We start from the raw sequence: 15,426 nt of genomic DNA, 5'->3' as shown, positions 1-15,426 counted from the left end.
ACACCGTCGCCACGTCGCAAGCACAGAGGAGAAGGCTGGCGCAGCAGTAACGGAGCCAACGACCCGACAGTTCCTCTCAAACTCGTTAAAAGCACTTACTTAAGCGAAGTAATTCCAGGGCGCTAGGCTGGCACCCGCAACGGATAGGGCTCCTCTGTCCTCCAGCCCCAGGAGCTGGCGGTGACGACATCAGGGCCGCGCCGCGCAGAACGAAATCCCGGCGCCAGCCGTGAGCCCGGCGCACCGCGCATGCGCATATGGGGCGGGGGGGCGGGGCGGCGCCGCTTTTGAGCGTCACTGGCTGGGCTGCGGCTTCCAGTACGGGAGTTTGAATATGTCGCGCCTGCAGGGAGTGGCGGGGCGCGATCCCCGAGCGGGTTTCCGAGCTGAGAGCAGGGGTGGCAGCACCTCTGTACCCCAAGGACTGTTGAAAGCGGCGAGAAAGAGCGGACAGTTAAACTTGTCGGGTAGGAACCTCAGCGAAGGTAAGACCCAGAGATACGACCCGCTTGGGCGTCGGCTCTGAGAGACCTAGCTCCAGGCAGCCTCCCTTTCTTCATGCCTGGCGTGAGTCCCCTTCCCGAGGCGCCTACCGGGGTTCTTTGTGCTCTAATTCAGGCCCTTTACTACTTTTCGACTGTCGTGGTCTCCCAGTTCGGCTCTTCCTCTGGCTCCAGCAATCTCTATTGAAGGGACCCTGCTGGGACTGTGGCCAAAATTTAAACCCGACTGTCTGAACTCTCGCCGCAACCCTCTCTGTAAAACTATCTATCAGATGATGGACAACTACTTTGTTTCTCTTCCCCTCCTTCCTCTTAATTTGATCATTTAAGGGTACGTATCAACGCTAAGATTCTCTGATATTTTATCTGTCCCTTTATGAGCCTAGCCAGAACTCCCTGCTGAGACCCTGTCCTGTATGCATCTGGGTAGAGCCCTAATGACAAGGCATAATGAGCGTAAACTGAAGATCAGAATAAATGCCACACAGTGCATGGATTTGAGGCCACCTGAGAGACCTGATAAAGACCAACAGGCACAAATCTGGAAACCACGAATGAATGAGAAGATACTCTTGAATGTGTATTTGAGGGTTGGAGGGAGAGGTGGAGAAATAAAGCATTCTTTCCATAATGTTTCCGCCACCCATATTCAAGTTTTTACACCGTGATTAAAACCTTTCATTTTCCTTCTAATGATTATTTATTGTCCTATGCATAAAGCATATCAAGCAAATAAATACTTTCTGAATAAGCGAATGATGTATGACATAAAATCTCTGCTTTATCTAAGAAGTTTTAGTGGATGTGAGTGTAAGCACTTTCAAACTACGGGTGTGTTCCTCTCAGTCTCTATAGATATATAGATATATACATTTACTTTTCCCAAAGCTGAAATATTTTCCTTTATAACTGCATAGGACTCACTCTTTTGCTTCCTGTAGGATTCTGCTTAGAGCTCACACTTCTGAGATGCCTTTCTTAACTACTCTATCTGAATACTACTAGTATTTCTTAACTACTCTATCTGAATACTCTCTAGTAACACTCTATTCTCTTACCTGTTTTTTGTTGTTGTTGTTTGTTTTGGTAATACTGGGGTTTCTGGAAACTCTTCTACCTCTGGGCCACACTCCCAGACCTAATATACATACATATATATATATACAGGGCCTCTTAAGCCAGCAAGGCTGACTTCGAACCAGCGCGATCCTCCTGTCTCTGCCTCCCAAGCGCGGGGATTACAAGCGTGCACCACCACGGCTGGCCCCTGTTTAATTTTTAATATCATTATTAGAATTACATCAATAACTGCTCATATAATATTATGATGCTTAATTACTCTATGCTTTAGTTTCTCATTTATAATGGAGTAATAAGACCTATAAGATTTATATAAGATACTGTAGCTAAAATGATGACTGGATTAAAAAGTACACCATTAAGATTGACTTTATTGTCTACTTTGGCTTCCTACTAGAATGTTAATTCCATGGAATCAGGAAGTTTTCCTTTGTTCATTGTTCTATTCCTAACTCCCAGAGTAGTCTGCTAGTTGTGGATTCTTGTTAAATATTTTGAAAGCCACAAGTTAATGAATGAATCTTCTCAAATGATAAGCACCTGTTTTGGAATGTGTGTATTGACTTGATCCAGGTGATTTTTCTGTTAACTTTTACGGAAAAAATACATTTTTGACTCTTAGGTTCATGATGATATGGATCAGGGATGGTTAGGTTATTTATTGTATGCACAACTTGATACAATACAAATAGAAGAGGCTCAGTATTTGTAGCTTATATATCAAAAAGGGATTCCTACGACCATAATATAGAAGGTGTTTCCATACTTGACTGTAGCCTTCAGTTTCATCCATATTCTATCATTCAGCTGTTGATAGCCACCTACTGTCATTCTGAACTATTTGTAGCTCCTTTGGGGACTTTGTTGCTTATCTCCATATCTTTGCTCACATAGTATTAAGATGTTTAATGGCTCTGTACTTTAGTTTCTCATTTATAATGTGGGAGTAATAAGACCTACTAAAGTTTACATAAGATGCTATAGGTAAAATGCTGGCTGTATAAAAAGTACACCATTAAGATTGACCATTATTGGATCTCCTGTTTTAATTACAAGCCTGCGCCACCACACCCAACTGAGTTGATTCTTCTTAATGGAAAGTCTACAGGGCAGTGAGATATTTTATTAACCTGATATGGTGGTTAACTGGTACTCAGTTCAGTTCATCAGTAATAAAGGGCAAATAGGTGAACCTACTTAAGGAGTATTATTAACCTTTACCTGTAACTGAAATATAGAACTTTTGAGAGTGTGTAGATATACTTCTTGTAATTCTAGTTCTTTTTCAAAACTACTATTTATTTTTTTCTAATTATAAAAGCTTATGTGTAACTATAAAAGCTTATGTGTAACTGAGCATGGTGGTACATGCTTGTAATCCCAGTACTTGGGAAGCTGAGACAAGAAATCTCAAGTTTGAGGCCAATCTCATCAACTTAGTGAGACTCTGTTTCAAAATAAAAGGGATGGGAGTCTAGCTTAGAGGTAAAATGTCTAGCTTTGGGGGAAAATGTTCATGGGTTCAATCCCCATTATTAAAAAGAAAAGCATATATCTACTACAAAAGAATATATATATATATATATATATGTGTGTGTGTGTTTGTGTGTGTGTGTGTGTGTGTGTGTGTATGTATCTGTGTGTGTATATATATAAAACCATCCAGGATTAATCGCTATTAATATATTAGAGGCTTTTCTTCTATTTTTTATATGAATAACTATGTTTAATTTGACTTCTCTATTTTATTAACAAGTTTAGCTGGGCCTAGTGGTATATGTCTGTAATCCTAGTACTTGGGGGGGTTGAGACAGAAAGATTGCCATATTAGGGACAGCCTCAGCAAGTCGTGAGACTCTCATCAACCTAGTGAGATCCTGTTTCAAAATAAAAATAAAATAGGGCCAGGGGTATAGATGGGAGGTAAAATGCCCCTGGTTCAATCCCCAGGATCACACACACACACACACAAAATGCATTTAGAATGGTATGAGTCCTACTTTTCTCAGCTCTGTTTTTATAGCTTTTAATTTCACTTGAAAATGTCTGATAAGCCGGGCGTGGTGATGCATACTTGTAATCCCAGCCTTTGGGAAACTGAGACAGGAGGATCATGGTTTGCAGCCAGCCTCATCTACTACTTAGTGAGGCTCTTTGTAACTCAGTGAGACCCTAAAATAGAGCTTGGGGTATATCCTTGGAGGTAGAAGGCCCCTGGGTTCCATACCTAGTACTGCAAAAAAAAAAAAATCTAATAATATTAATGGCCCTATAATTTTCTTAAAACTACTGTGTGCATATAAAAATTTATATATGCATGTATACAAAAATTTGATAAATATATAAAATTACACACACACACACACACACACACACACACACACACACACACATATATATATATATATATATATATATATATATATATATATATATATATGGGGTGGTACTAGAGATTTGAACCCAGAAGCATTCTACCTCTAAGCTATACTTCCAGTCCTATTTTACTGTTTGTTTTGAAACAGAATCTTGCAAGGTTGATGAAAATCTTACTATTTACTTCGGCTGTACTCGAACCTACAGTCCTCCTGTCTCAGCTGTTTGACTTATTGCTATTTGACTTACTGAATTTTTTTTTTTGTTTCTAAATGTGTTTAGTAGATAAACTGAATAGCTATTGTAAGTCATCTCGTAACCTAATGTCCACATCTTGTTTTCACCTTTTTTTCCCCCCTCTGATGATGGTGGAAATAGTGCCTCAATGTGTTTGGAGAATAAATGTGGATATCCCCGAGGAAGCTAATCAGAACCTTTCATTCAGTGCTGCTGAACGATGGTGGGAGCAGACAGATTTGACCAAACTAATCATATCAAATAATAAACTTCAGTCACTTACAGATGACCTCCGGCTCTTGCCTGCCCTCACTGTTCTTGATGTAAGTTCTGTATAATTAACGGGTTGTTAGTTAAAGAGATTCCAAAGATGAATTTAGACTTTGATAAGCAGAAAACCTTTCAAATTGAGTCGACAGAATGAAAGGATAAATGACAATTATGTCAGACATAGCATGTTAGTTAAGAGTGAAGAAAACCAGGTTCTAATTCTGATTGTCTCTTAAGAGCTGTGTGACTTTGGGAGTTAATCTCTGTGTTTTAGTCTACACGTCTGTCAATGAGAACTGATACTACTACCTGTGTTAATGCAAACAAATATTATCAACATTTAACAAGTTGATGCTTCTCATCTTTTTTTCTTATTTTTATCATCACCATTGTAGATAAATCAGGTAGAGTATTTAAGATGGGATTTTTTGTGTTTTTTCTTATAACTTGCCTTCAGCCTCATGAAATAAACTATCGAACTGAAAGTTTTGTGTTGTTTATTAAGGGAATCTGTCTTTAGGCCCTACTTTCTGTGTCATGTGATAAAAGAAGTATGAATAGTTTCAGAATCCATAGACTTGTGGTATACTTTACCTATCAACCTCAGAAATCTTCCAATTAATGTATGGAAGAAAATGGGATATAAATAGTGAAATTTCTAGAGAAATTCTTATTGTTTACTTGTAAAATGGATGGACTGTCTTACTCTAATGTTCTTTTCTACCTTAAAAATCGTATGATTCAATGAAAACATGAGAAAAGTTCTCCTTTTCCTTCTCATATAATTTTGCTTATGTTGACATAAATAATCAGAAAGCTGTTCTAACCTCTTCACCTGTTGAAATTGAATCTTCATTCAGTGAGGTGAAGTTTTGTGTTTTCTTTTGAGTAATATTTCAAATTGATAACGTACTAGTGATTTCTGAACAACAGTTGAGTCAGTTTCAAACTCCTTTTTTTCTTCTATACTCAGAACAATTATAAATAGCTCAACTCATGTTACAGAATTAGAACAACAGGAAACTATTAGTGATTTGTGTGTGTGTGTGTGTGTGTGTTACTGGGGATGGAACCAAGGGGCCTTTTACCTCTGGGCTACACTCCCAGACCTATTTTTTATGTATGTATGTATGTATGTATGTATGTATGTATACACATATACATACACACACACACACACACACACACACATATATATATATGTATGTATGTATGTATGTATGTATATATGGAAACAGGGTCTCTTCAGCCAGCTGAGGTTAGCTTTGAACCTGCACGATCCTCCTGTCTCAGCCTCCCAAGCATGGGGATTACAAGCGTGTACCACCACGCCTGTCAGTGAATAATTTTTATAATGGCAAAGCTCACTTATTGTTAAGTATATGACTTAAAATAATGACATTGTCTCTAATAATTTTAGATACATGATAATCAGCTGACATCCCTTCCTTCTGCTATAAGAGAGCTAGAAAATCTTCAGAAGCTTAATGTCAGGTAAAATTTAAGCATGTTTATTTTTAATATTATGATAGTATAAATCAGTACTCTAACTTTTTTATTTGGGGCATAGCTCTGTAGTAGAGCATATGCTTAGCATTTTTGAGGCCCTGATTTCAATCCCTGGCATGAAAAAGAAAGAAAATATCTTTATTATCTCAGAAAGGAAGTAAAGGAGAATAAAAATTGTAAGTTTTAATTCTTAGATTAATTGTCTTTAAGAGTTGAAATCTTGCTGTGTTGCCCAGGCTGGCCCTGAAGTGCTGGGCCAATTTGATTCTCCTTGCTGTGCCCTCTCAAGTAGCAGGGACTTCCGACATTCCCTGCAGGTCTAGGGATGGAACCCAGGGACAATCGACCTCTGAACTATACCCTCTGCCCTATTTTTATTCTTTATTTTGAAACCGGGTCTTACTGAGTTGCAGAAGGCCTCACTAAGTAGCTGAGGCTGTCCAGGAACCAGTATCCTCTGGTCTCAGCCTCCCGAATGCTGGGATTACAGGCATGCACCACCATGCCCGGGTGATAATTTGTTTAAAAAAAAGGTTTGTGGTTTATGCTTATGAAATAATTTACTGTGGTTTTTATTTTAGAAACCTCTTTTTCTTTCTTCCGTGAGTGTGTGTGTTTGTGTGTGTGTGTGTGTGTGTGTGTGTGTGTGTGTGTGTCTGTGGGGGTACTGGAGATTTAACCCAGGGGCATTCTACCTCCAAGCAGACCCAATCCTATTTATTTTTAATTTTGAAACAGAGTCTCACTAAGTTGCTGAGGGTCTCCCTAAGTTTTTTAAGCTATCCTCAAGCCTGTGATCCTTCTTTCTTAGCTTTCCAAGTACAGGGATTACAGGTGGGCGCCACCACAGCTGGCTAGAACACCTCTTTATTGACATCTAAAGTTTTAAGTTACCTTGATATACTAAAAAGTATCTAGGCAATAAATAATTAAGGATTATTAAACAGCTATTTTATTAATGGTGAAGAATTTCATGAGGTTGTGTGTGTGTGTGTGTGTGTGTGTGTGTGTGTGTGTGTGTTGCTGGGAATTGAAGTAAGGACTTCAGACATGCTTGGCAAGTGCTCTACCACTGAGCTATATCCATAGCCCTCATGGTTTTTAATATTAGTAATTTCTAAACTTTTCCAAAGACTTCTGGAGTTCCATGAAAATGTTTCTTGTACTATCATTGGCAGGTACATGGGCAGCTAGGAGGTTAAGGCTCTGTTTTCACTCAGTAAACACTCATATTTTAAAGAAATAATATTTTTGCCTTTTCTGTGTTATATAGACTAAGGAGGAAGAAAATCAGGGGAGATTTCATTTAGGAGAAAAAACAAATGATACTTATAATTTGAAAAAAAACCTGGTTTATAAAGCAGTGATACTTATAATTTGAAAAAAAGCATATATGTGGTTACAGATCTATTTAACATAGTTGAGTCTGTGAGTCTCTTTTCTGGTAGTAACAGGTTTGAAGGAAACATTCCCTAAAATAGGAGCCCTTGTTTGGTGAACAGTTTAAAATTACCATAAATCAGCACAAGTACATACTTGTGTATAAATGATACACATACAAGTACATAAATGATGTTAATTGTTTACAACTGCATCAGAGCTTCTTCCCCTTGTGAGTCCAAAGCATAGACATGGGCTGCAATGTTAAGAGTGAGGGAAACAGAGAGGAAGAAAAGAGGGGGAAGTATGGAGTGGGTATAGCTTTAGCTTTAGATTCTACAACTTGAAAATATGATCCTTAGGCCAAGCATGTTGGTACAGGCCTGTAATCTCAGCACCTGGGAGGCTGAGACTAGAGGAGTGCAGTTTCAAAACTAGCTTTGGCAATTTAATGAGACTCTCAGCAATCTAATAAGACCCTGTTTCAAAATTAAAAAGGGGGGGATACATGGAGGTCGGAAGCCTTTGGGTTCCATTCCTGACTACCCTCCTCAAGAAAAGTATTACTTCTAGAATACAGGAATATATAGCTAAAATTACACTTCTGCTCAACTAGGTTCCTATCAAATAACCCAGATTTCAGCTAAGTAACTTAGAGTAATTGCTGAGTTCTAACGTTCTTATTCTTATTCTTATTCTAGAAAATACCGTTTGGCTTTTCAGTCCAAATAGTTTTATTTTAATATAATTTGGGATTAGCTGGGAGTGGTGGCACACACTCGTAATCCCAGCACTCGGGAGGCTGAGACCAGAGGATCACGGGTTGCTACTTAGCTACTTAGTGAGGCCCTCTGCAATTTATGAGACCCTGTTTCAAAATAAAGAATACAAAATAGGGCAGGGGATGTAGCTCGGAGGTTGAAAGCCCCTGGGTTCCATCCCCAGACCCACACAAACACACACAACACTATATATATATATATATATATATATATGTATATATGTATATATATATATGTACACACACATATATAAATATATATATATATATACAGACATATATATAATTTTGGGTTACTATAGAGCTCTTAATATCTCCATTTCCCCCCTATTATCTGTGATATAACTGGCATGAAAATGTAGTAGAATGTCTAAGCTGGGCCTGGTGGCGCACACTTGTAATCCCAGCATTCGGGAGGCTGAGACTTGGAGGATCGTGGTTCACGGACAGCCTCAGCTACTTAGTGAAGCCCTCTGCAACTCAGTGAGACCCAGTTTCAAAATAAAGAATAAAAAATAGGGCAGGGGGTATATCTCAGAGGTCAAATGCCTCTGGGTTCCATCCCCAGACCTGCAAAATAAATAAATAAATAAATAAATAAATAAATAAATAAATAAAAGAAAATGTAGTAGAATTTCTAAGTTTAATAATAAAGGGTTGATAAACCTGAGAAATTTTTCATTCATTTCTTGATTATCAGGGAAGATATATCATCCTTAGTGATTTGAGACATCTCCTAAAAATCAATAAGCTGAGTATCTTTACAGAAGGAGCCAGCTAAAAAGTTAAGACAAAGAACAGAGTGGAAGTGACATGCCAGGCCTCAAACAGAGATAGCTATTTTTGTTTTGAATGCTGAGCTTAAATCTTTGTCTTCCATGTAAAATATAGCTTTATTATAGTGTATATGTAAACTTATTTTTATTTTACCAAAAGACCAGGTACAGTAAAAAAAGTTAACAATGCAAAATACTCTTTTACATTACATGTAAAATCCAAGTTGATGATAAGCAAGCAATCAGGAATTCACAATGTATTTATATTTAGTTAAAAACCTTTATTTCTCTGTAGTTTTTCTTTGAAATCCTAATTTGTTTACTTTAGATTACTGTTGTTTTAATGAGTGACTATTTAGGGGTTGTGAGATTTGATAAGTGCTTAATTTTGTAACTATACCTCCTTTTTATAATGAGTCCATGTGTTGGTTGGTTAGCAAAAATGTATTTGATAAGTGTTGCTTTGTTTATTAAATTATTCCACACTTATTTTATTAATCATTAGCCATAACAAACTGAAAATGCTCCCTGAAGAAATTACAAATCTGAAAAACCTGAAGGGCCTGTATCTCCAGCATAATGAACTGACTTGCATACCAGAGGGATTTGAACAGCTCTCCAATTTAGAAGATTTAGTAAGTTGTGATGTTCTAATTTGTATTATTTGGGGCTGATGGGGTATTTCATCAGGCTGAGAGATTGGACATATAATTGAAATATGGGACATGAATAGCTGATATGACAAGTAGATTATCAGAAATTTTGTATTCCAGTTAGATTTTTTTTGGGGGGTACTGGGGTTCCTGGAAACCCTTCTGCCTCCAGGCTACACTCCCAGACCTATTTTATATTTTTATTTGGAAACAGGGTCTCTTAAGCCAGCGAGGCTGGCTTCGAACCTGCGCGATCCTCCTGTCTCCACCTCCCAAGCGCAGGGATTACAAGCGTGTGCCACCACGCCTGGCTCCAGTTAGATTCTTAAAGCAGCCAGTTATAAACTTGTTTGATCTGTATTATTAAATAAATTTAAAGTTTTAATTCAGAAATAGAGTTTGGGAAAGGGACAGTGAATATGACTTTTTACTCCGAGGCTTTTATAGTTTAGCAGAATAGAATTAATTGGATCTAGCATATTACCGTTTCTCTTTTTTATACCCATTCGAATTTGCTTCTTTATATTACATTTGGCCTTTCTGTCTTATTGGCATTCAGATAATATTTCCAGGGCCTTCCTTTTCTTCCCTGTTTTTCAAAATGGATGTCTTTTCTGTCAAAAATTTTATTCCAGCTAGGCATGGTGGCACATGCTTGTAATCCCAGCATTTGGGAGGCTGAGACAGGAGGATCGCAGTTGGCGGACAGCCTCAGTTACTTAGAGAGGCCCTTTGCAACTCAGTGAGACCCTGTTTCAAAATAAAGAATAAAAAATAGGGCTGGAGTGTAGCTCAGAGGTAAAATGCCCCTTAGTTCTATCCCCAGTATTGAAAAAAAAAAAAGAATTATTCTATGTTTCACTTATATTTAATAGAGATAACCATAAAGTGATACAAATATTTTAATTATTATGAAGAATAATAATAATAGACATTTTGCTTTGTGTTTTACATGTGGCATGGTAAGTAGTTATATCCTTTGATATTGATATTTTTAAGAGACTAAGGCTTATAGGCTGGGCATGGTGATGCATGCTTGTAATCCTAGCACTTGGGAGGTTGAGACACGAGGATCGCACAAGTTCAAAGGCAGCCTCAGCTACTTAGTGAGGCCCTGTTTCCAAATAAAAATATAAAATAGGTCTGGGAGTATAGCCCAGAGGTAGAAAAGTCTCTGGATTCCACCCCCCAGTACCACCAAAAAAAAAAAAAAAAAAAAAAAAAAAAGAGAGAGAGAGAGAAAAAGAAAGAAACTAAGGCTTATAAAAAGAGAAAATTTGTTAGAAGTCATGTAGCTAATAGGTAACAAATGAGGATTTGAACATAAAGTCAGTTTAACTCCAGAGTACATCTTTTTTCTCCACTTTACCACCCAAAGGAATAAGATTCCATTATTAAGTATTTCATCTTAAAGACATTAGTCATATTAAATGAAAGGCTATAATATATAGTGTATACTCTGCACAGTTATTTCAAATCACATTCTTGTTCTTTCCCTTTTATGTTTTAGACAGTTCATCGTTTTAGCCTTAAATTTTATGTTTTATTAAAGGACTCCTTTTACATCTATTTATTCTGTGTGCATACCCTCCTTGATATTTTCCTCATTTGTTTTAGAGCTGAAAATGAAAGATAGACATGTCTCCACTATTCCTTTGGTGTTTCTTTGCCATTCCATCTGACTAGATTGAAAATAGCTTGGAAAGAAAAAGGCATAAGTAGATAAAATGAATGGCCAAGGGGAGGAGTCATCAGATTTTTCTCATAATTTTTTAAAGTTATAAAATTTTCTCCTATTGATTTATTTAAAATTATAGAATAAGCCGGGCATGGTGGCGCACACTTGTAATCCCAGCATTCGGGAGGCTGAGACCTGGAGGATTGCGGTTCGCGTACAGTCTCAGCTACTTAGTGAGGCCCTCTGCAACTCAATGAGACCCGGTTTCAAAATAAAGAACAAAAAAAAGGGTAGGGGGTGTAGCTCGGAGGTCAAATGCCCCTGGGTTCCATCCCCAGACCCACAAATATAGTTGTTTAATGTTGGACTAAATGAAAATTTTAAGAAAAGCTCTCAAGTAATTTTTTCCTATTCATGTTCTTTTAACCCTAACCTAACCCATTGCTCATATCTAGTGGAACATTTTACACCTAGTCTGAGTGTTAAAAGAATTACTTGATTTATAACTTTTTTTTTTTTTTTTTTGCAGTACTGGGGATGGAACCCAGGGGTATTCTACCTCTGAACACTATATCCCATCCCAATTTTGTAGTTTTAATTTTAAAACAAGTTCTCACTAAATTACGGGAGCCTCACTAAGTAGCTGAGGCTGTCTGCAAACTCAGATCCTCCCGTCTCAACCTTCCAAGTACTAGGATTATAAGGGTGTGCTACCATGCCCGGTTTATAGAATTTCCAAAAATGTTTTCTCTTTACCCTTTAAGTAAGCACCAAGGGCTAGGTATGGTGGTGCATACACATGGGATTACACTTGTAATCCCAGTACTTGGGAGACTGAGAAGAGGATCACAGGTTTGAAGCCAGCCTTGACAATTTATGCCCTCTACAACTTAATAAGGCCCTGTTTCCAAAAAAGAAAATCACACTGGGGGTATAACATTGGAGGTAGAATGCCTCTGGATTCAATCCCTAGTATCAAAAATAAATAAAAACCAAGATTTAAATAAATGTCGAGATATAGGAGATAATTAAACAAGCTTGAATGAGTGAAAAATAAAGTAGTTGTCTGAACGTAGTCAAAGCTGACTTGTCGAGGCCAGCAAAACCAAGAGAAAATATCTTTCTTACAAATAGAAATGGAGCCGGGTGTGGTGGCGCACGCTTGTAATCCCAGCATTTGGGAGGCTGAGACCTGAGGATCGCAGTTTGCGGACAGCCTCAACTACTTAGTGAGGCTCTCCGCAACACAGTGAGACCCTGTTTCAAAATAAAGAATAAAAAATTGGGCAGGGTGGGTAGCTTGGGGGTCAAATGCCTCTGGGTTCCTTCTTTCTCTTAGAAATTTTTATTCTAAAAGAATTGAAAAAGATATTCTTGCAAAGATGATCTTCATTTCATAATAATAGGTGACCAAGAATATAGCTAATTCATCATAGATACTCAATATATATTAAATAATCAAATGGATTTCAGTATTGTAAACATGATGCATGATATTAACATGATTTAGTTCTAATAGAAACCTTTTTGAAAAATGTCTTACAAGTAAGAATTCATTCTGACTCTTGTCTTCTATATTGGTACACATACAGTGAGCCCGTAGATACTGAAAAGAGTACTGAAATGAATGATGGTCAGTGAAATTGTCAGTGAAGAAAGGTTATAAAATCTGTTACCTTAGCCGGGTGTGGTGGCGCAAGCTTGTAATCCCCGCACTTGGGAGGCTGAGACAGGAGGATCGCACGGGTTCGAAGCCAGCCTCAGCTACTTAGTGAGGCATTCAGCAACTTAGTGAGACCCTGTTTCCAAATAAAATATGAAAAAAAAAAAAAAAAAAAGGACTGGAAGTATAGCCCGGAGGTTGAAAGCCTCTGGGTTCCACCCCCAGTACCACCAAAAGAAAAAAAAATAATAAAATCTGTTACCTTGAGGTCATCTCTTTTATGTTGCAGTGCCTCAAAATTCTTAACCCTCTTCAGGTATATTATTTACATTTCTGTTTACTTATTCATTCATACTGTCTTTGTCTCTTTAAAGGATCTTTCAAGCAATCATCTTACAACAGTTCCAGCTAGTTTTTCTTATCTGTCCAGTCTGCTGCGACTAAATCTTTCCGGTAACCAACTGAAGAGTTTGCCAGCAGAAATAAGTAGAATGAAAAGTAAGTCTTCTGTAGTTTAAGAATTACACAAATTTGAAATTGATGCAACTTCCCTTTAAGAGTAATATCACTGAGCTGGGCATGATGGCACACATCTGTAATCCCAGTACTTGGGAGGCTGAGACAGAAGGATTGCAAGTTCGTGCTCAGCCTCAGCAACTTAGCGAGCCCATCTGCAACTTAATGAGATCCTGTTTCAAAATAAAAAATAAAATAGGCCTTGGAGGTATAGCTCACCTATAGAATACCCCTGGGTTTAGTCCTCAGAACCATAAAAAGCAAACCAACAAATTAGTACTATTTTTTTGTTTTGAAAAGCAGTTAACTTGTACTAAAAGAAAAGCAATCTAAGGCAATAAGTCTTGAGTTACGGTAAAATGCACAGGCTCAAAGTATAGGAAAGTAGAGCCGGGCGTGGTGGCGCATGCTTGTAATCCTCGCGCTTGGGAGGCTGAGACAGGAAGATCACACGGGTTCGAAGCCAGCCTTAGCTACTTAATGAGGCTCTCAGCAACTTAGTGAGACCGTTTCCAAATAAAATACAGAAAAAGGTCTGGGAGTATAGCCCAGAGGTAGAAAGCCTCTGGGTTCCACCCCCAGTACCACCAAAAAAAAAAAAAAAAAAAGTATAGGAAAGTAAGTTGTATAATGCATATTGCCTATTCAATTCATTTGGAAGTTTGAGAGAGAATTTTTGGAGACTGTACAATGATGTTGATAAATGAAAGAATCTATAATATGGAACAGGAAAAAAGGTGCTTGTTATGGCTTAAAGAAAGAAGATCTGTAGTTTTTTTTCCAGTTTTATTTTTCTCTTGTACCTTTAAGCTATATCTCTAGCCCTTTTAAATTTTAGTTTTGAAACAGGGTCTTACTAGGTTGCTGAGAGTCAAACTAAGTTATCGAGGCTGGTCTTGAACCTACAATCTTTCTTACTCAACCTCCCAAGTACTGGGACTACAGCATGCACCACCCACCCACATGAGGTTATATATTCTTGTCAGCAGTGTTAGCTTAAGTATTAGAAAAAGGATGTAATTTTTAAAAAAGGACAAGGAAACAAAGGAAAGAAGATAGGATGTGGTTGGATGGGTGCAAGAGTGGGAAGGAATGCATAAAAATCCAAAGCTTTTTGGCAGAAAGCCAGCTTCTCTAAATTATATCTATGTCTAAGACACTAATAGGCTTTTATTGACATCCATTCATTCAACCAATATGCATGCATGTTATATATATATATATCTTTTTCTATTGAAAGATATATAATAAATGCTTGAAGTAATAGTATATAATTTATATGTTTTAGAGTACTTTAATGGAACACCAGAGAACTTTGTTTTTGGACTGTATTGGCCTAAACTATTATTAAATACTAATTTTAACATCATAATTTCTCTTTAAATGGAAAAAGAAACTAAATTTATGTATACTTAGTTCTAGGACATTCAAATATTCTTGATTATTAGAGTGGTATACACTGGTATAGGTTCATGAATTCTTGTGATGTATTAACATATTCTTTGAAGTTCTGTATAATCATAGACCAAATTTGTTCTCTATTAAAGTGTTTTTGATTTTCACTGAATATGTATTACAGGATTAAAGCATTTGGATTGTAATTCAAATCTATTGGAAACTGTACCTCCTGAATTAGCTGGCATGGAATCACTAGAATTGCTTTATTTGCAGAGAAATAAACTACGTTTTCTACCAGAATTTCCTTCTTGTAGACATTTGAAGGTATTATTTAGTCGATTATTAAGTAACTCTATATTTTCCAAAAGTTGTTTGTGAAAATGAAAGTTTATTTTATTTTGTGGTACTGGGGATGGAACCCTTCTACCTCCAGGCTACACTTCCAGACCTATTTTTATATTTTTTACTTGGAAACAGGGTCTCTTAAGCCAGTGAGGCTGGCTTTGAACCTGTGCAATCCACCTGTCTCTGCCTCCCAAGGGCAGAAATTACAAGCGTGCGCCACCACGCCTGGCTGAAAATGAAAATTTAAAAAGCAAGTAATGT

At 37.4% G+C, this 15,426-nt stretch overlaps 1 protein-coding gene across 1 annotated transcript in view; it reads left to right on the top strand.

Annotated features, from left to right (window-relative positions):
• Positions 1-334: 334 nt before the first annotated feature.
• The window catches only part of LRRC40 (leucine rich repeat containing 40), a gene marked incomplete at both ends in the record, with an annotated part of 41,281 nt that continues 26,189 nt past the window's right edge, over positions 335-15,426 (top strand). The window contains 6 exons of the mRNA XM_080692081.1: positions 335-485; positions 4,338-4,519; positions 5,887-5,960; positions 9,418-9,547; positions 13,281-13,404; positions 15,002-15,144. Coding sequence (XP_080548207.1) covers positions 335-485; positions 4,338-4,519; positions 5,887-5,960; positions 9,418-9,547; positions 13,281-13,404; positions 15,002-15,144 — 804 coding nt within the window. The remainder of the gene's footprint in view (positions 486-4,337; positions 4,520-5,886; positions 5,961-9,417; positions 9,548-13,280; positions 13,405-15,001; positions 15,145-15,426) is intronic.

The sequence above is a fragment of the Muscardinus avellanarius genome, assembly GCF_963383645.1.
Source record: "Muscardinus avellanarius genome assembly, chromosome: 3".
In the NCBI taxonomy this organism is placed as follows: domain Eukaryota; kingdom Metazoa; phylum Chordata; class Mammalia; order Rodentia; family Gliridae; genus Muscardinus; species Muscardinus avellanarius.
Note: the sequence above shows the minus strand (reverse complement) of the source record. Positions and strands in the feature narration are given on the sequence as shown.